The sequence below is a fragment of the Capra hircus genome, chromosome 3 (genome assembly GCF_001704415.2).
Source record: "Capra hircus breed San Clemente chromosome 3, ASM170441v1, whole genome shotgun sequence".
Taxonomy (NCBI): domain Eukaryota; kingdom Metazoa; phylum Chordata; class Mammalia; order Artiodactyla; family Bovidae; genus Capra; species Capra hircus.
The window spans coordinates 8,757,633-8,779,916 of record NC_030810.1 but is presented as its reverse complement, the minus strand read 5'-3'; the positions used below and the strand labels follow the sequence as shown (position 1 = coordinate 8,779,916).

Below are 22,284 nucleotides of genomic sequence, written 5' to 3'. Positions count from 1 at the left end.
ACGTTGTTGCTATGAGGCTGGCATAATGTGGGTGGTTATGATGGTGTTGGCCTTCTGGGGTTCAAGGAATGTTGACCTCCATGTTGATATCCTGGTGGGGAATGGGGTGCAAAGTTCAGTATTGTGACATCACAACTCAGTGTTTCAATCACCTGCCTTTCATTTCTCTGAATGCAGCAAATGTGGAGGGGAGGTCCTGCTCCACACCTGACTCAGTGCTGCTCGACCCTAGGACAGGGATGGGAATAATTCTCATGTGGTCCTTGTCCTCCAGCACCTCATGATCTAGTGAGTGTGATAAGCACATTCTTTAATGTAAATCAATCTTTGAACCACTACAATTTAGAGATGTGGCCACAAAGTGCTGCCAGTATGTAAGGAAGAAAAATTCATTCCAACTGGAAGATTCTCAGAAGATTTCTTCTGAGCATCATGGGCAAAATTTCAGCCCAGTCAAACCCAGGAATCTATCCAGAACCAAACTGCAAAAACAGCTTAGAATAAGGCCCAGACCAAAGGCCATATTCCTACACCTAAGAGTCCTGGGCCAAGGTATCTGGGCACCACAGTCACCTGGGTGTACTGGGAAAACTGACTAAACTTTAGGGGTCTTATCCTGCATTGTGACCTCTCCTTGAGGGTTGGGGCCGGGGAAGTGGGTATATTTGCTTTTCTCACTTTGGCTTTCAGTTTGGGGATCAGAGCAAACAGGTTCTTTTCCCTTTATAAAATTTTTGAATTTCTGTGTACAACAAGTGCATTCCCCACGCAGCAGCACTGTGCCTTTTCCACGGTGCTCCGTGATGTCTGCTCAGAGAGCTATGGGAGAGACCCAGAGCCTCTCTAATCAGGGTCTGTTTCCACAGCTGCTGACTCAGGGGCTGGGGCCCGAAGCTCTCCCAATACCCTCCCCCATCTGTGAGCCTCTAGACGGACTTGCCGTCTCGCTTGGAAGCGCATCCCCATCAAGCTCTTGGTGCTGCGGATATTCTCAGGCTCTGAGGTTCCCGGGGAGACACTGCTCGCCTTTTGTAGGGACTGGACTTCAAGCAGAGCCTTGGGCTACCCTTCTTGGGGGAACAATGACCCTTCCTTCCTTCCTGGCAACAAAGGCAATCTTGGGGGTCTCCGGAGATGGGCTCGGTGACAGGACTACTCCCCTCGGCTACCTCGTTAACTCACATCTTACTCAGGGAAACAGGTCAAGCACGCGCCCCCACCTGCTCCGACCATGGTCTTGAAGGTAGCTCTCTCAGGCTAACTATAAACTCACCTGTATCACTGGATTCTCCTGGAAGAAGATCCGAGTGTACTTCCTTATGATCCAGGGACGTCCACTAAGTGTGATTTTCCACTTTGCAATGGCTGCTGGTCTGCAGTTAGGACTGGGCTTAGAGTGGCCAGGACCATGGATAGCTCTAGTCTCCCTGAGGGAAGATGCTCTGGAGAAGCTGGTGGGGCTCTCCAAGAGGGTCCCAGGAGCACCTTCTGAGCTGTTGGGAATGTAGATTATACCCTTTCTTGCATTCTCCTGAACTCATAGGAAGGCTTGGGTTCTGGGGCTGATCATGCCCACAGACTTCTTGCCAGCTCATAGCTATGTCTGGCTGATGACATTAATGAAGAATAGGTGAAGAACTACTGAGGATCAGAGTGCAAACCTTTTGGTCTGGAGCCTTCCTGGTTGAGGACTGGGCTATGCTGGGGAGAGGTGGGGAGACCCTGCTGTCACCCCCGCAGGCTGGTTGAGACTCAGAGGTACGCTGAGCAGAGGCCTTTGTGGAGTTGTGGTCTCCAACAGGAGCACTGGGACATGGCCCTTGTTTCCAATTCAGCGAAAATTGATGTGTCGTATAATACCCGGGTGCCCAGGCTCAGGACTGTACTCCTTGCCTTTCAGAAGCTTCATCGTAATGCATCTTCACAACCAAGGTGTGATTTCAGAGTGGTTAGTTGAATTTTGCTACATGTGGAAGTAGAAAGTGAGGTACAGAAACTTCCTCCCCTAAACAACACCAGACAAACCCAAATTTGGGGGCCCAGGGGCTTGATCTGTCTACATATACTTTCCTAAGAATTTATGGTCTTTCTTCTGGGTAAAAGCTGAGCCCCGGGGAGTGCAGAGTGAACTCCTTCCCAGGAGTACAGGGCAGGCGCCGTCCTCACACTTGAGATCATCAGGGACTAGAGCTGTCCTGCCTGCTGGTGATAGGAGATCCTCAGTCATCAGCTCAGGATGAGCCTCCAGCTCAGAGCCTGGCCTTGGCAGGGACCTCCGAGCAGGTCTAAAGAGGATCTAAGCCCCAGAATAAGCTCTAGGAGTGGTTTGAGTGGGCATTTTTCCATAGGTGTGGCTAAAGTCAATCACGACACAGGATAGTTTCAGGCAGCAGGGAATTCCCACAGGCTGGCCTGGTGCTGATGAGCAGTTACTTTATACCAAGAACCTAGCCAGTCTCTCAGGGGTCACAGTCAAGGTCCAATCGCAGGACACAGGAGTCTAGCCATTGTCAGAGCCCTCCCGGTGAGTTTTTGTTTAAGATTTTCTTCCAGAAGGGACTGGATTGTGAATGAGGAACTACTTGCTCAGGATAAAAGACGGTTTTGTGGAAGGAAAGTAAAAGGCCACGTGTGGGGATGACCATCCATCCATATTTGCCTGGGACCATCCCAGTTTACATCTTCCGTCCTAAGGCAATTATTGAGTGGTCCCATCTTTCGTTCTCAAAAGTGTCCCAGTTGGGGCATTATGTTCTGTGATCTCCCCAACCATGACCCGACAGACTCCACGCCAAGAAAGGCATGGAGCCTCAGCTGAGCACCCTGGATGCCGAAGGTGGTCTCTGAGCCACAGATCTACGAGGTGCAGAGATGGACTCTTTCCTCCTTCTCCCGTCATCCGTGCCCCCTCCCCTCTCTCACCATTCCCAGGTGCCCTGGCCCTCTTTCAGACCTCTGGGTACTCAGCTCTTTCCCACCTCAGTGCCTTTGACCTGAGGTTCACCGTGCTGGAATGCTCCTCAGGAAGCTGGATCCTTCTCATCACCACCATCACCTCCTCAGAGAGGCTTTCTCTGACTACCCCATCCAGAAGAGCCATCCTTCACTTTCCCATTTCTCCATCCCTTGTCCTAAGTGTATGAGTCAACTTTTGCTATGGCATCAACCGTGCAAAAATCTCAACGAATTACAACAAATATTTATTTCTCACTTGCATCCCACACGGATTTATTTCTCACCTGCATCCCATAAGGGCTGTAGGTCAGGTGCAGCTCCTCAGGGCTCAGGGGATCCCTACATAGCCTCTCATTCTGGAGGTGTCTGCTTGAACGTCCCTATGTCATGCCCTCTCGCCTTCCATGGGGCGAAGTCACCAGGCCAAAGTCGATGGAATAGGCAAGAGGGCTCTGCCTATAAGGCAGCAAGGAAGGGCAGGGAATATACTCGAGCACAGTAAGCAATGCTTTTTTACTTGTTGATTGCCTGTGCCCTCACGACACTGTAAATTTCCTAAAACAATATATGTCTTATTCACTATTGTATCTACAGTACCAATCAGATAGCAAATACTTGATAAGTACTGGTTTCCTGTTTTATTATAGTTATTACTAATCATGTTCGTGTCAGTTTTATTATAAAGACAAAGCCAAAATGGTAGGGATAAGAGAGGCTTTGGTTTGGAGGACACCTGGCCAGCCAGCGCCTCCTAACGTGGAGTTTCTACACCTCTCAGGCCAGTGGGGTAATGGTCAAGGTTGGCTTGGGTGCTGCCTTAGTGCTTTCAGGCTGCTATAATAAAATGTCACAGACTGGGTAGCTTATAAACCACAGAAACGTATTGCTCACAGCTCTGGAAGCTGGAATTCTGAGACCAGGGTGCCAGGGTCCTCCTCCTGGCCCTCCTGCTGGTCTCAGTCTTCTCCTTATATCCTTCCATGATGGACAGGGACCAGGGATCTCTCTGGGGCCTCTTTTACAAAGCATTGACCCTATCCATTCATGAGAGCACCATCCTCACTATTGAAGTAGTTCCCAAAGACCTTGCTGGCTACTACCATCACCCATGGGCATTAGGATTTCAGTGTACGAATCTGGGCGGGGGGAGACTCAAACATTCAGACCTCAGTGGGCGCTGAGCAGAATGATGCTGGCATACAGACTCTATGGCTGCAGCTAGCAAGCATAAATGGGGGGAGGGAGCCCACACCACTCTATGGAAAAGATGCTTAACAGAGTTTTCCAGATGGACAGGAGGAGAGAACACTCTAGAAAGAAAAAAATAGCCAGAGCAAGACCTAGCATTTGACTTGCACATTTGCAGGACTTCAGTGGTCCAATATGACTGGAATGTCATGGGCAGTGGGAGGTGGGAAAATAAAGATAAAAGAGGTTGGCAAGGGCCTTTGGTCTTTGGGGTCTTTTTGTGCCCTTTAGAGAAGTTCAGGCTTTATCCTCAGTGCAACAGGGAGTCTTTCAAGAGTTCCAAGCAAAGATGAAACATCATGAGAATTTGTGATTTACAAAAATCCATTCTGGAGCCAACATGTAGGATGGATTCAAAAAGAATGAGATTTAAAGACAGAAAACCAGTTGGCTATTGCAGTAGGAAGAAGACTTTCCCTTAATAGGGTGTGACGAGGATGTGGCGAGTTCAAGAGACAGTGAAGGGAGAGAATCAGCAGAAGCTAGTTACAGACTGGATTTGGAAGCAAGGGAAAGGAGTTGATATGTTTCCCTTAGGCAACTGGGCATTGTCATTCATGGTGATAGGGAATGAAGGAAGCTTAGGAAAACAGATAAAGAGATCAGTCCTGCACATGCATCCGAGGTGCTGGTGGGATCTGCAGTGGAGAAGCATGTCAGACAGTTACACACCAAGTCTGAACACGCAGGTGGGTCTGGGCTGCCAGTGTCGTTTAGGAGGCAAGAGCATGAGGAAGGTGCTGTGGAGTGAGATGGGGCCAAGGGAAAACCCATAACTGGGCAGGCCTGAGTCACTCCCTGATGCCAGGGAATGTTCCAAACGCAAGATTCTAGGAAAACCAGGCTGGGGAAAGAAGACTAGGAGCTCAGTTTGGGCCATATTTAGTTTAATTTGCTCTGATAAAATCCAGACCCCTCTTCCTGGGTCTAAAAGACCCGTCATTCTCTCCAGCTTGTCTGGTGCTCCTAGCTCCGTGGTTTACCCAGCTCCGCTCTGTTGGCCTCCCTTCTCTCCCGCACAGTCACCAAGTCTGTGCCCACCTCAGGACCTTTGGACTTGCAATCGCCTCCACCTGGAGCAATCTTCCCTTAGGCCAGCTGACTCTGTATCGTCAGGCCATATCTCAGAGGGTGCTTCCTCAGACGGGCCATCCCTGACCCCGCCTTGAAAGCAAGCTATCCCCCCTCCATTCACTCTTACCCCCATTCCACCGTGTGTTCTTTCTTACCGTTTAGAATGCAAACTTCATGAGGCCGATCTGTCTGGTTTGTAACCCACCCCCTCCCCCACCATGTCTAAATTAGTCTTTGTCACACAGCAGATGCCCAGTGAATATGCCAGCTTGGTAAGGACATTCCAAGGTCGTTCAAAGGGGCTGTCGGAGCTGGAGTGGAAAGCCTGGGGTGGGTGTGATCGGAGACAGAGGGGAAGCATTTCAAGAACAAGAGAGGGCTCAGCTCTGTCAAAGGCCCTACTCACATAGTGCAGGGGGCCAGTGCTCGTGCCTGCCTAGGAGGTGGGGATAGGAGAAAACAAAGAAATGCAAAAACTTAACGCAATTCATGGCTTTACATCAAATATTAACCGAAGGGGACATGGTCCATGCTCAGTAAATACGCGGGCAGCGTCATCCCTCTATGTCTGATGCTCCTTTTGGAAATGTGTGCGTATGAGTTTCTAAGGAGCTGACCAGGTGGCTCTAGGGGTAAAGTATCCACTTGCCATGCAGGTTCAGTCTCTGGGTCAGGAAGACCCCCTGGAGGAGGGCGTGGCAACCCACTCCAGTGTCCTTGCCTGGAGAATCCCATGGACAGAGGAGCCTGCTGGGCCACGGTCCATAGGGTCACAAAGAGTGAGACACGACTTAACTCGACACGCATACTCATGCATGCTCGTGTGAGTTTCTAGAAAGCATTCTCAGGATTCTTCTCAAGGAGAAAACCAAGCGCTAACTTCATCTTGTTTGCGATAAGGATGAGCCCAGATGGGTAGCCAGTTTCAGCCTTATGTGTGTGACCTTGAAGACCTCACCCAGCTTCCTAGGGCCAAAGAAAGTTAATAACTTTCACCAGCTCCAGTGCCAGAGATGTTAAAATGACTCCGATGAAAACTACCGTACCTTGAGCTTCCGAGGAGAAGGAAGTGAAAGGGATTCACTAGTGGGTTTGTAAAGCCCCTGCCGCCCACTCAGCTCTAGCATTCATCAGCAGGGATGCCTCAGTTTACTGGTCCAGAGATGCACAGTGAAGCAAGAACAATCTAATTGGGCCTCTACTGCTTGGGTGAGTTCTGCTGGAGAAAATCACCCAACCAGGCAAATTGGCACTGCTACACATTCACGGTCACTAGTCTCAATGAAGCCTGCACGGTGCCCAGCATCCATCTGTGTTCCTCAAGTCAGTCTGTTCTATTCTTCCCTGTGGAAGCTCTGCCAAGCCTTCTCCACCCTCCTCCATCCTGGGATCAGCCCACCTCCTCACCTTACCCTGGAGAATGATCATCTTGTCTTCTGCCTGGCAGGCAGCATGCTCAAAATCCAAATTTCAAAAGACACCAAGCCTGCAGCTCATCACCATCCATCCCCATCCTTCCTCTCACCTTCCCACGTCTTATACAGAGATGCTCGGCCCTCTCTACCATCAAAACCAATGTGCCTGTAGCTTATACTTCCCATTTAGGCTTTAGATCAGGGATCTAGATCAGGGATTCAAGCGCCTTTAAACTAACAGTAAGATGCAGTACAGAATACATTCACACACACACACACACACACACACACTGGACATAATTGAAACAGATTCACAAACAGTATTTACCTTTAACCCTGTAATGCACTCAGGTATTTTCCATTCTCTTCCTTTTGTTTTTTCCTTTTTCCTTTTATTTTAGCATCATGACCCACCATATCGCTTTCACGATGAGTCACTGTTTCAAAAATTTTGCTATTGATTCCCCCTCACCTCCTGCTTTCTCAGGAATCTATGCCTCTTGTAATCCATCCTCTTCTTTAAAAAATATATATATTTATTTCAGTTATTATTTATTTAACTGACCCAAGTCATAGTTGCAGTGTGTGAACCCTTTGGTTACAGCATGTGGGATCTAGTTCCCCAGCCAGGGATCGAACCTCAGTCCCCTGCATTGGGAGTGGGGAGCCTTAGCCACCCATCCTCTTTATTCCGTGTGGAAGAAGCCTCTCCCCTTCTGCCACATCCTTCCCATCAACATGTGAATTTCTTCAGGTCCCTCTCCTCTTACGGGTAAAGTTCTTTAACGCCTCCAGACCCTTTGACGGGGTGTCTTCCCTTTCTGTAGCCACACTTCACTTCCCAGTCCCTTCGTACCGCATACGTTCTGACCTCTGTGTCCACCACACCTGGGAACTGCTCTCACCCAGGTCACTAATGAGCCTCCTGTTGCTAAAACTCAATGGGTTTTACACAGAGGCTCCACTCTATTCAGAACAGCTAGCCTTTCCCTCCTTCTGGAAACCACTCTTGTGTTTTCCCTCCTACCTTCAACTGCTTTGTCTCCATCTGGCCTGCCCATAACTTTTCTCTGCTTTTGTCTTTATTAAGTTTATTCTCCCTTCTCTGCTTAATCTTATTTGGTTATTCTCTTTGTCATGTTTTTAGTTTAAATGCTCATGTCACGTATTTCTTTTTCATTTAATAACAAATAAGGCTATTAATTTTCCCTTAAATACAGCTTTGGCCTAGTATCGTTATCATTATTATAAGTAATCTATATGGACAGCTTTGCAATGTTCCATGCTGTCTGTTTTTTCTTTGCCAACTTGATAACCTTGTCCCTTAATTTCCTTAGCTTATAATTCTATTCTGAGCATTTATCTTTTCGTTGAATGTGTGAGTAGTTCTTCGTGTGTTAGGACGTCCCCGGTGGCTCAGATGGTAAAGTGTCCACCTCCAATGCGGGAGACTCAGGTTTGATCGCCGGCTCAAGAGGATCCCCTGGAGAAGGAAATGGCAACCCACTCCAGTGCTCTTGCCTGGAAAATTCCATGAATGGAGGAGCCTGGTAGGCTACAGTCCATGGAGTCACAAGGTGTTGGACACGACTGAGTGACTTCACTCACTCATATGTTAAACATAGTAAATATTTGATTATACTCACTTGCCAATATTTCCTTTTTTCTTATTTGTTTTATTTTATTAATTTATTTAAATTGGAGGCTAATTACTTTACTGTATTGTAGTGGTTTTTGCCATACATTGACATGAATTAGCCACATGTGTACATGTATTCCCCATCCTGAACCCCCCTCCCACCTCCCTCCCCATCCCATCCCTCAGGGTCATCCCAGTGCTCCGGCCCTGAGCGCTCTGTCTCATGCATCAAACCTGGACTGGCAATCTGTTTCACATATGGCAATATACATGTTTCAGCGCTATTCTCTCAAATCATCCCACCCTCGCCTTCTCTCACAGAGTCCAAAAGTCTGTTCTTTACATCTGTGTCTCTTTTGCTGTCTTGCATATAGGGTCATCGTCACCATCTTTCTAAATTCCATACATATGCATTAATATACTGTATTGGTGTTTTTCTTTCTGGCTTACTTCACTCTGTATAATAGGCTCCAGTCTCATCCACCTCATTAGAACTGATTCACATGCATTCTTTTTAATGGCTGAGTAATATTCCATTGTGTATATGTCCCACAGCTTTCTTATCCTTTCAACTGCTGATGGACATCTAGGTTGCTTCCATGTCCTGGCTATTATAAACAGTGCTGTGATGAACACTGGGGTACACGTGTCTCTTTCAATTCTGGTTTCCTCGGTGTGTATGCCCAGTAGTGGGATTGCTGGGTCATATGGCAGCTCTATTTCCAGTTTTTTAAGGAATCTCCACACTATTCTCCATAGTAGCTGTACTAATTTGCATTCCTACCAACACTGTAAGAAGGTTCCCTTTTCTCCACACCCTCTCCAGCATTTATTGCTTGTAGACTTTTGGATAGCAGCCATTCTGACTGGCGTGAGATGGTACCTAATTGTGGTTTTGATTTGCATTTCTCTGATAATGAGTGACGTTGAGCATCTTTTCATGTGTTTGTTAGCCATCTGTGTGTCTTCTTTGGAGAAATGTCTGTTTAGTTCTTTGGCCCATTTTTTGATTGGGTCGTTTATTTTCCTGGAATTGAGCTGCAGGAGCTACTTGTATGTTTTTGAGATTAATTCTTTGTCAGTTGCTCCGTTTGCTATTATTTTCTCCCATTTCAAAGGCTGTCTTTTCACCTTGTTTATAGTTTCCTTCATTGTGCAAAAGCTTTTAAGTTTAATTATATCCCATTTGTTTATTTTTGCTTTTCTTTCCAATACTCTGGGAGGTGGGTCATAGAGGATCCTGCTGTGATTTATGTCGGAGAGTGTTTTGCCCGTTTTCCTCTAGGAGTTTAATAGTTCCTGGTCTTACATTTAGATCTTTAATCCATTTTGAGTTTATTTTTGCATATGGCATTAGAAAAAAGTGTTCTAGTTTCATTCTTTTACAAGTGGTTGACCAGTTTTCCCAGCACCACTTGTTAAAGAGATTGTCATTTGGTCCTCACTGTTAAACTTCTGTGAGTCCATGGACTGGCCCTCCAAACTGATTTATCCATGGAACTCTCCAGGCAAGAATACTGGAGTGAGGTGCCATCTCCTTCTCAGAGGGGATCTTCCCAACCCAGGGATTGAACTCATGTCTCCTGTGTCTCCTGCCTTGGCAGGCAGATTCTTTACCACTGTACCACCTGGAAAGCCTGGTGATTTTTGAAATCCAAAAAGGTTTCATTTCTGTAAGTTAAAATACTATTTCCTAACTTTAGTATAATGTTAAGCAACTCCTGCCCCACGTCTGAGATTATGCAAATATTCCTTATATTTTCTTCTGGTATTTCTGTTGTATGCTGAGTGAAATGTGGGTTTATTTTTTCGACAACTGGTTAGCCGTTTGTCCAAGACTCCCTTATTGATCAAGCAACATTTACCTTGCTAATTTAAAAAGTCTCCTTTATCATATACTACATTTTTGGATGTCTGTCCATTTCTGAACTTTCTTTTTTTTTTTTTGGTTCTTACCGATTTCTCTTTTGATAACAATACAGATGTTGTTATTACAGCTTTGTAGTATGTTTCAGTATCTGAGTTGACAAACCTCCCTGCCACTGGAAAAAATAGGTAATATGGTTGAAAGCTTGGGCTCTAGAACCAGCTTTCCTGGGTTTACAGCCTAGCTACATCACTTACATATCTTGTGACAGTGGGCAGGTTACTTGACCACCAGACTTGGCTTCTACCTCTGTAAAATGGGATAATATTAATGGGATAAAAAGTTAATGGGATAAAATGGGATAATAATAATAATATTCATCTTAGAGGGCCATTGTGAGGCTGGGTGGGTCAAGACATATGACATCTTGGAATGCCAGCTACCACCTCATATGCTGTTTTTTCCTTGTCTCTCTCAAGGAGTGACTGGATCCTTTTACCTATTTATTCCAACAGATCAATCACTCCAGAAAAAAAAATTAATGTGGATCTTGCCTGGAATTGCTTTAAATTTTGCCTGGAATTATGTCGCATTTGTACAATGATTTGAAGACAACTTTTATCTTAACATGGCTTCCCTGGTGGCTCAGATGGTAGAGTTTGCCTGCAGTGCAGGAGACCTGGATTCGATCCCTGGGTTGGGAAGATCCTCTGGAGAAGGGAATGGCAACCCACTCCAGTATTCTTGCTTGGAGAATCCCATTGGCAGAGGAGCCTGGCAGGCTACAGCCCATGGGCTCACAAAGAGTCGGGCACTACTGAGCAACTAACACTTTATCTTAACAATATGAACTCGTCACCCAGAAAAAAAGTTTATCTCATTTGTTAGTTTTCTTTTCTACCTATCAATAAAGGCTTGTTGATTATAGCTCATGTTTGTTTAGTGTTTTAGGGCTGAATTTGGTTTGATAGCACTTTACATATAGGATTATGTTTACACTGTGGATGTATCGATGTGTGAGTAGGTGAGTGTGATAGTATTCCCACATACTGTCTTGTGGGAATATTTGTATCAAGATTAATTAAATAGCGTGGCTGCTACAGCTTGGTTAACATTTAAAAGTTCTCGGCCTAAGACTACCTACTCCCTAAATATTTTTCGGTCTCCTCAATTTAAGATTTCCTTGGAAATTCTGCGTTTTGTGAATATTTCCATTTTATTAGTGTGTTGTACATACTATTCTTTTATAATTGGCATATCTCCTTAATTTTATTATCCAGTCTCTATGTATATATATCTTCTCGCTTTATTTCTTGAGGACCCCAGTGAGAAGTTTTTCTTTTACTGGTCTCTTTGGTTAACTTTTCTCTGCTTTTATCTTTATTAAGTTTATTCTCCCTTCTGTCCTTAATCTTGTTTGGCTATTCTCTTTGTCATGTTTTTAGTTTGAGCTCTCGTTTCACTTATTCCTTTTTTATTTAGTAATGAATAAGGCTATTAATTGTCCCTTAAACACAGCTTTGGCCTAGTATCATTATCATTATTGTAAATAATCTGTATTGATTGATAGCCTTTGTTTCCTCTTTGAACTCAAGAACTTACTTAGGAAAGGATTTCATACATTTTCAGCTGACTAGGAATTTTTCTTTACTCTTTTATTATTGATTTCTAGTTTATTTGCGCTGTGAATAGAAATGGGTCCTGGCAGTTTTTGCTTTGTAGAGGCATTTACAGAGAGTTCTTTCTGGCCCAGTATAGAGGCCATTTCTGTAATATTCCTTGGGCGCTTGTGAAGAAGGTTCTGTTCCTTGTTTGCAGGTCACAAAGTTTCATATAACATATACCCACTCATAGAATTCTAGAGAATTCTTTTTTATCTTTATTTACTTTTGCCATCAGGTTAGTATTTTTTATCCAACTCTTATGTTTTCTAAAATGGTTTATTTTGTCTGTTTCAGTGCTTTGGGCCAAATGTATCATAGCTGTCATATCTTCATTTTGGAATGTGCATATCACCCACTTTTTAAATGTCACCTTTGGATTTTGGCTTTTGTCTTGCCTCGCTGGGTCTCTAGTAATTGAATTATCATTTTAAAAGCACTGAAACTAGCAGTGACGACACCGAAAGAAAAGAGAGTAAAAGAGCATTTTTCAACAAAACTTATATTTCTTACTCAAGGTCCTATTAAATAATAATCCAATATTAAGCATAGAAATGATGCATCTACTTGGTAATGAGTTTCCCACCTTTATTAATTTTAGAAAGTCCAAACCTTTTAAAGGCTTATTCAAGGTCAAGATTCTTGAGCACAACCTGGTAACTGCTTCCAAAGGGAGAAGGTACTTCACGTCCCTCCTTTACCTGGGTGATTGACAGTGATGAGATCCAATCACCATGCACTTTTTTAATCCTCATTTGGCACACTGAGAAGAAAATTCTCCAAGAGAAACCTTCTGATGTAACATGTAAACCTAATTTTCCAGAGTGAGAGAGATTAGACGTTTGTTGAACTCTGCACACTCCTTTTTCCTGCATTTATTGCAACAAGTCTGAATTATCCCTTGGGATAGAAGGCTGAGCTTTTCAGGACCAAGTTTCTGTTCTATTTGTCACCTCTATCTGTCAGTTTATCGCCTCTGTCTCTCTAGGTGTGAAAGGAAATGTTTTGATAGCTGTTCAGGGGTCTCTTGGTCTGAAAAAAAACGGGGGGGGGGGAATCATTAAGAGCCTGTTATGATATGATAACACCCAAGGGTCTAATACTAGTATTAAAACTAATTTTTTATAGTTTGCATTTTCCTTCACCAGTAGTTCTCAAACCCCGGCTGCACCTTGGGGTTACCCAGGGAGCTTTGAGCACCTGTGTTGCACTGGGTGCCCATCACCAAATAAACAGGACCCCTTGGGGCCTGAGCACTGGTAGACTGAAACACTCTTCTAATCTGAAGTCTGAGCTATCTTGGCCCTTTTCCTTATTTTTGACTGTTCTGAGTCTCTTTAAAGTGTATCTTTCCCCAAAATGAGGGTTATATTTTTCTAAGATAGATTAACCTGTATACATTTATTATCATAAATGATGTTTTGCCTCTTCCCCCCCTTTTTAGCATCTTATTTTACATTTCTCCTCTTTATGATTCCTTGTTGTTTCCTTTGAATTCCATTTTTTTGCTAAATTGACTGCTTTGCTTTTTCCCCTTTGGCAATTTTGAAGATAAGCTACTTTATAGTCTATTACTAATTACACTTAACATCTTTAAAGACACGCTCTAACCTATATTTCTGTAATTAACCACAGAAACCATATAACAGAACTTCTTGCAAAATGAGAAAATTAGCATATCTCCTTGCTTCAAACTTTATACTTTACATCAGAATAATCTGCATTACTTTACCCTGGGGTTTGGGCAGGAATAATATCTTTTATGTTCTTTTCCAACAAATATTTGTTACACTTGCATTCTATTTTCTATGTTTATAGCAATTATTTAGATTATTTACTATATGCTCTATTTGCTTATTGCCAATTTTGTTTCATTTTTTATTAACCATAACGTTCCCATACTCGAGTTCTGTATTTTGATTCATCTCTTGGTTGGATAGAAAACATCTTCAAGTGTTTTCTTTTTTTTATATTATATGGATAATATATTTTTTCGAGGTCTTTGATACTGGAAGCAGTTTCTGTTGTCTTTGCTGTTTAACAATTTGGCTTGGTCATACCCTTTTCTATTCTAAACTATTCAGGAACAGATCTGCACTGTGTCTAACAGAAATGTGTTGAGGATCACGGTATAGTGTTTTTTCCTTGTTTCCAGAGCTGACACAGGTGTCCGCTTTACAGACTTTGGTCAGTTCTTTTGGTTGGGACTTGGAACAGGATCGGGATATGAGGCATATATACTCACATCACCATCTTTTCAGATGGTTTACTTGCTCAGTCATGTCTGACTCTTTTGCAACTCCATGGACTTGTAGCCCACCAGGCTCCTCTGTCAATAGAATTTCCCAGGCAAGAATACTGAAGTGGGTTGCCATTTTCTTCTCCAGGGGATTTTCCCAATGCGGGGATCAAACCTGCATCTCCTGCTTGGCAGGTGGATTCTTTACCACTGAGCCACCCTGGAAACCCATTTTTAGATGATATCAACCATTAAATACTCATTGATTCATTCAGCAAATATTGATTGAGCACAGATAATGTACCAGGCATTGTGGCAGCCCTGGGGATTCAGAGGAATCAAACAGACAAGATTTCTGCACTCATGGAGTACATATGTGTGTGTTGGGGAGAGGGAAGGACAAAACATCAAGAAACTAGTGAACAAGATCATTTTGAAGAGTGATAGGATAAGCTACCATATAGAGCTGCTGAAAGTGGTGCTCCTGGAGATTTACCACTTGGCAACTCTGGATAAAGGGTATAAGGAAAGTATGTGGTAGCGTGATGGAGTGGGGATGGGGACTCAGCAGGCATTAATTAAATCCTCTGCGGCAAATGCATGTGTGCTCATGCTTTCAGTTCCTCTGAAATTGTAGAGCTTTTCTTTGCTTTTGGTCTACCTTGATGTTGTTCTTCTAGTAGGCAAGCTGTGTGGTTTTTACCCTCTCTCTGTCTTCAGGTAGCGGGCTCCATTGGTTTCATATTCCTCATTATGTGTATTATGCTCCCAGCTGGACTGCCACAAAGCTATGGGTGGGATAGCTGTGTCGGGGGACATCTGTGTCCAGCCTAGAGCTTCTAGTTCAGGGCTGATATAATGCTTGGGGTCAACGGATCTTTAGCAGATTCTAAGAATACCCTCAAGGACTCATCTGTTAGACTTGTGAGCAATACTGTTCTCATACTGGGAGGCGGTGTTGCTGGGTGGCTAAGGGCTTGGCCCCTGGAGTCAGGTGGGTTTGAACTAGCAAGGGTTTGCATGGATTGGAACTTGCTGCTACCATCTACTCGCTGTGTGAGCCTGGCAAGTTACCTAATCTCTGTGAGCTGCAGTGTCTTTTATCTTTAAGTGAGGTTATGGCCTTCTCTCCCCTTGGCTCAAACTTTCCATACCTATAAATACAGAGATTACAGGAATGAGACTGAACGTGTCCTAGGGACCAGTTTCACTTTGCTAAATTTGATGGGAGGGCTTTGAGTAGCAGGTTGGAAAAGTAACACCCAGTGCAGAAAAGGGAAAGGTGGGTAGCCAGGGAAAGGAAGGAGAAACTCAACAGAAGGAATCGCCAGTTCCTTTGTTTTGTGTTATTTTTTATTTTGCAAACATGATTTTAATATTATTTTTCACTTTCACTTCATTATAATTAATAAGTCAAATATCATACTTTAATTTCAATATTATTAATATCCAACATCACTATAAATATTATAAAGGCATTTGAATTTTTGTCCATATTAGTTTTTACCTCCTTTACACTTTATATATTTAAAAATGTTTCGATGACCGTATATCATTTTTGTAATCAGAAATATCAAATATTGCTTTCACATTGAAAAATATCACCCCCAAACCTTTCATCCTAGTACAGTTTTTATTTGGGGGCTCATGTCCAGTCTTTACCCATATATATGTAAATATTTATTAGCTATAATCCAAAGTGTGCATATAATTTTATGATGTACTGTTTGACTTTAAAATGCTTAACATTGTTCCTTCTACAGGATCATATTTATCACTTTAATGATTGCATTCAAACCGCACCACATTATACGCTATAATTTACCTCACAGTATTGGGCTGACATGTAGGTTGCTCACATTTTTTCCTCTATAATAAAATTATGTCACTGTAAACATCTTTGTCCATGTGGCTCCTTTTCTTTTGAATTAAGTCCTGGAGATTATGGAGTCAGACTATTTGAATAGTTTTGTGGCTGTTGATAAGAGCTCATTCACTCCCTTCCAGAAGAGCTATATCAACCTTACTGTGCAGCTGGCAAGAAATACATATGAGTTTCCATGAAGCCTCAGCAATATGAGTTGTTCATTTTTCCCCCTAGGGAAATGGACTGCGTTTTCACATTAATTCTATTTTCTCTCATATGAATCCTCTGAGCATATTCTTTGCTCATCTTGGTGATGTTCTTGCATAAATTACAAAAGCTCTAATTCAGTATTGAGAGTTGCTCTTTGGCATATTTGTTGCAACAGTTTTTTCATGCTATTATTTTCCTTTTTAATATTGGTTTAGTGTTTATGTTTCCATTTATGACACTTTCTTTTGCCTCAGGCTTACTCTTAGAGTCTGTTAGTTACGGGCATGACAAGGGTTTAAAATCAAGATTTTTTAGAAGAGTCGATCCTTGGAAAGTAGGTGGGGCTTCAAGATAAGGTGCTGTTCCCTCTCTCTGCCAGTTTCCTCCAAAGCTCTGGTCTCTGAAAGATGGCGCCTACTGGGCACCTTCTTAGCATAGTTTTGTAGCTTCCCAGTTGCCAGAATCCCCAGGGCACAATCATTTCCCCACCGAGAATGTTTAAAGGACAGAAATGGAGTGGCACTATCTCTACCCTGGCTACCACTCAGGGGATCACCACCAGCTAAGAGGAACCAGGCACTGGGACTCCACTTCAGCTTAAATGGTGGTTTTTCCCCAACACGAGGGACTGAGAGCAGGCAGACACTCCTGGGATGGGCTCACCGCAAAGGCAGGAAGGCCAGGAGGAGAGCAACTCTGCCTTGCCCACAGTGTGCCAGAGGGACCCTTCCCAGCACCGCATGCAGCATGGAACCCAGCATGTCTGCTGCCTAGAGCTCAGAGCCCAGCCAGTCCAGCCCAACCCTCCGGTCACCTTTTCTCTCTATTGCTTTTAGACTAAGGACATCCCCCCTGCCTGCCCTCAGTGGCCCGGGCACAGCGCCAGGGATGCTCACTGACCTCCACGGCTCTTCTCTTGCAGTTTCCTGCTTCTTCAACTTCACCAGCCCCTCTGGGGTCGTCCTGTCGCCCAACTACCCGGAGGACTACGGCAACCACCTCCACTGTGTCTGGCTCATCCTCGCCCGGCCCGAGAGCCGCATTCACTTGGCCTTCAATGACATCGACGTAGAGCCTCAGTTTGACTTCCTGGTCATCAAGGATGGGGCCACAGCTGAGGCCCCTGTCCTGGGCACCTTCTCAGGAAACCAGCTCCCCTCCTCCATTACCAGCAGTGGCCACGTGGCCCGTCTCGAGTTCCAGACTGACCACTCCACGGGGAAGAGAGGCTTCAACATCACCTTCACCAGTGAGTCTGCCCTGTGGCCCTCACTGACCGTCCCTCTGAGGATGTCCAGTGCAGGGCATAGGCCAGTGGTGATGTGGGTGGACCAGTTCCAAGGACTGCAAAGCCAGGCATGGGGCTCCAGAATGACAGGAAAAACAGAAAGCACTCTTTTTTGTGGCTTCACTCACTTTTGAGCCTTTATTTCTAATAGATGTGCCACGTAATGTGAAAGGAGCCTGGGGCTCCATTTCTCCTCCCCACCCTCCCCCTCCTAGAAGGCCCAGCTAGAATCAGGAAGGGCCCCGCCATCTTCCCCTGGTTACTGACGCCTCTCTGCTGTCCTCCTCCAAGTCCTTGGACGCCTTCTTGCTGCCAACTTCACGTATTCCCCATGAGGCCGCTCACACTTTGCTTTGCCAATTCCTATCCCCACCATCAAATCAGAAACAAGGGCCTGGAACAGTGTTTCTGTTTGGCTCTGAGACTCATTTGAGCCCACTTTGGGGGCATTTCCTCCCAGACCCAGTCCCAAAGTTGTCGCCTCTGGTTTTAACCCTGGGCCCCTTCTCTAGAAGCAGATTGAAGCAGTGATTCTTGTCGTTTCTGTGTCTCAGAGGGTTAGGGGTGAAGGCAGAAGTTTGGACGCTGGAAACAGCAAGCTGCCAGAGGTAGCAAGAGGCACTGAGCGGGTAGAATCAGCTCCAGACCCGATGAACTTGGGCAATGGAAAATTGTCAGATGGGGGCTGAAGCTGGGTCCCCCTGAGCAATTAACCAGATCCTTTCCCAGAGGTTGCTTATGAAATGCAAGTCCCTAAGTCAAGCCCTGCCCCGGGTGCACAGCACACCCAGAGCTGGTCCCTTTGGCACTTCCTAATAGAACTTATCTCCACCCAGCCCTACTTGGCATAGAGGTCTTGCTTCCTTGCCCCACCTGTCCCCAGAGTCTAGCTGAGCTGAAGACCATAAGTGCCAAGGGGGGGTCTTTGGAGACCCCAGATTCCAAGGGACCACTGAAGCTAGAATGTGTCTCTGGTGTTTCCCTCAACACCTTCCTTGGGACACTGGACTGGATTAGAGACCGTCCATCTTCTCAGGGGCACCTCTCCCAGGGCACTCTTCTTCCCATCACCTGTGAGCAGGAGGAAACACAGCCCAGTCCTATCTTCCCCAGTCTTCACGGTCTAGCGCTGCAGCACTGGCTTCAGACAATCTGTCCTCATCCCCACTTTCCCATGAGATCCTGAGCTCTGGAAAGATAGGGATATGTATTACTTATCTCTCTCTCCCTTCTGCCCAGCATGGGGTCTGGTAGGTCATGAGGATCAGTAAATATTTATTGAGTGGAAAGATTCATGAACGGCTGAATGATCTTTCCTCCCCTTGGTGGGAGTGGGAAGATGAGTAAGAGCTGTCCCAGGGAAGCCTACTTATCCAGGATGGGGAGGACCAAGGACCCTACAGGCTCAAAGCAGTATGGGTACACTGATGGAGGACCTGGGCAGCGGGGGGAGGGGAAGAATCTCATAGTCTCCAAGGAAAACCAAATCCTAGTAGGTCCCCACTTTCCAAGAGAGAAGCAAATCCTGAGTTCTTGGGAGAAAGAGGCAGAAAACAGCAAACCTAACCTGAGGATCAAACTCTTATCCTGCATTCCTCTCTAATATTCCTCCACCATGTAAAAGTGATACACATCCAATATGTCAACAGTCAAAAACAGGCCAGTTCAAGGAAGAAGTGCTGACCTCCACCTCAGATCCCCCTCACCCAGAGATGAACACTGTTACAAACATCAGATAATTTTTTGTGCATTTACACAGACAGAGCTGGATTGTTGTTTTTCAGCCGCTGAGTCGTGTCTGACTCTTTGTGACCCCATGGACTTCCCTGTCTTTCACTGTTTCCCAGAGTTTGCTCAAACTCATGTCCATTGAGTCGGTGATGCCACCCAACCGTCTCACCCTGTCGTCCCCTTCTCCTCCTATCCTCAGGCTTTTGCAGCATGAGGGCATTTTTCCAGTGAGTAAGCTCTTCACATCAGGTGGCCAAAGTATTGGAGTTTCAGCTTCAACATCAGTCCTTTCAATGAATATTAAGGGTTGGTTTTGTTTAGGATGGACTGGTTAGATTTCCTTACTGTCTGAGGGACAAAATCTGGGCCCCATTCCAGCCCTGCTGAGTCAAAATGTCTAAGGAAGGAGGCCGTAGAATCTACATTTTTCACAGGCTTCTGAGATGATTCTGTTGCAGCTAGTGCAACCACAGTTGCGAGCAAGTGTTTATGAACTAGTGTTCTCCCCTGCAGCGTGTGCGTCTCCTTGGCCACGTCCCAACAACGATCATCAGAGTTGGAATGTGCCCAGTGTCAGGAAGCTTCCCACCCCCAGACAGCACTCTCCACAGCTGGAGAGCTCTCAGGGCCACCCTTCATGCTAACATGAAATCCTTGTCCCTGTAACAAGGCTCAGAGATCCCGCTTCCACCCCCGGAGCTCCTTAGAGTAAACTGACCCTTGTTCCACGTGGAGTGTTTTGAAAGCTGATGACAGTAACTGCTGTTTACTGAGCACCTACTCTGTGAGCAATCCTGCAGGCATCACACCCAGCCCCACGGCATCAGCTTCCTAGGTTAAGATCCATCCCCTTTCACCTGCCAGGAAGCTGAGATTGAAACAGGACGCAGGCAAAACTGGGCAGTACTTAAATCTTTGACGTAGAGCATTTGCTCCGAGACATTGGAGATAGCTCCATATCCCTGTGCAGTGTGAACACGTGTGTGTGTGTGTGTGTGTGTGTGTGACTGATAGGGTTCTGAGTAGACAAATGCCTGGACTATGGGCCCCACGCATCACTTTTCTCCCCAGCCCTTTTTTCTAAATGTCAGGGCAAGCTCATGGTCATAGTTCCTGATAAGCAAAGTTTGGGAGACAGAAGTCTAGGCTTACTTAAATTGCACTTCAGAGGGAAGGGGGACTGCATCGGGGCTCAGCAGGGATCTCATGGTCATCTCCATGTCAGATGCTCCTGCAGCCCAGCCTCTGTAGGAAGGATTGCCAGGTCTGCCTCCAGCTAGATGATCTGACAGCTTCCGTGGCTACTCCTGTTTCTGACTGTGCAGGTGTTTCAGTCACTAGGGAATCTCAGAGGGCTCCACACTGAGTTCTTTAAAACGGCCCATGCCCAGGCAGCTGTGGAGCCTGGTCTTCACTGGTAAGCCACTGTCCTTAAAACAGCCAGGATGCAAATAGGGTGTAGCCTCAGACTTGACTGTGAGAACTGGGCACCCCTGATGGAGGAAGGTGGGGAACAGGAAGAAAGAAGGGAACCCAGACTTAAGAGGACTCACCACCTGTCACGTGCTGCACCCAGCATTCTCCACTTGTGAATGCAAACCAACTTTCACGTTCCTGCTATCTCAGAATGACCCGACCAGTGAAGGATGATCTCTATTTTATAGGTCAGGAAACAGAAGCTCAGAAAGATGATATCAGTTGCCCGGAACCATGTAACTAATAAGAGGCAGAACTTGATTAACCCCACAAGCGTTCTCTTTCCTCTCCACCCGCCAACTGTATGATCAACCACGTGGGTGGAGTGAGAGGTGGCCTGAGGCAAGAAAGTGAAGGGAATGGCTTCAGACAGCGTTGACCCCAGGGCACGTGCTTTATGGTACTCGATATCTATTACTGTCACAGGATTTATAGTCCAGCTTACCTGCAACATAAGTGATCCCCTAACTGTCTGAAGTTAGGGACACATAGAATGGATTCAACATTGAGGACACAGATGTACTCCTTTACCATGTTGAGCCTCAGTTTCTTCATCTGTAAAATGGGGTAATAATACCTATTTCACGGAATCGATATTTGATATTGATGAACTGACAGGACAAACAGCCCGCTTCCTGACCTATAAGTGTGCTTTAGAATGAAGTTGGACTAGATGCTCAGGAAGGAAGGACATCAAGTTCAACAAGACCTGCTTTACGCCCAGTGTGGTCTAGGCAGACAGCTCTCCCCCCAGCATGCCAGTCTCTTGGGGAAGCGGGGCAAGTCTAGGGTTGACCTTCATAATGAAGCTTCTTTTGGTTGGGAGTCCATCTGCACACCAGCTCTGTCTAATCACATCCTTGACCTTCCTCCGCACAGCCTTCCGACACAATGAGTGCCCTGATCCTGGCGTCCCAGTGAATGGCAAGCGGTTCGGTGACAGCCTCCAGCTGGGCAGTTCCATCTCTTTCCTCTGCGATGAAGGCTTCCTCGGGACTCAGGGCTCGGAGACCATCACCTGTGTCCTGAAGGAGGGCAGTGTGGTCTGGAACAGCGCGGTGCTACGGTGCGAAGGTGCGTGCCTGCGGGCAGGAGGGGGGCAGGGGGCGGAGCTGGAGCCGGAGACGCTGACGGGGCGCGGGGGCGGGGGACCGAGCAACCCGAAACCCGGGGGTCCTCCTCTCCCGGGACTGGGGACCAACCTCTCACCCTCACCCTGGATTGGCCGAGTCTTTCTAGAACAACATTGCACCGAAAATTGAGTTATAACCAGAGATTAAACTGGAGAAACGCTGGATCTAGACTGTCAGGCATCAAAAAACACCTCTTCTTTCAACTGGGAATGCTCTCAATAGCACAGTGGTTAGGAGCCCTGCTCGCAGCTCCCGCCCAGGGAGCGCCACCAGCCTGAAGCAGCCTGGCAGTGCTGTGAGTCTGCGTGTCTTTCAAAATGCCTGCCACTCTTTCCGTCTCCACACGCTAGTTTCCCTCAATTCCCTAGGACGTCTCCCAGGCTTGGCCTTGGTGCCCCTGTTAAACACTGCCTTGACATCTTTGTAGTCAATCTCCAAGAGGCTAGGGGCAGGCCAGCCAGAAAAAAAAAAAAAAGAAAGA

General features: G+C 45.8%; 1 protein-coding gene across 1 annotated transcript in view; it reads left to right on the top strand.

Moving 5' to 3' along the window:
- CSMD2 (CUB and Sushi multiple domains 2) overlaps positions 1 to 22,284 on the top strand; it is a 616,901-nt gene that overhangs the window by 355,164 nt on the left and 239,453 nt on the right. The window contains exons 14-15 of the mRNA XM_018046480.1: positions 17,098 to 17,424; positions 21,550 to 21,744. Coding sequence (XP_017901969.1) covers positions 17,098 to 17,424; positions 21,550 to 21,744 — 522 coding nt within the window. The remainder of the gene's footprint in view (positions 1 to 17,097; positions 17,425 to 21,549; positions 21,745 to 22,284) is intronic.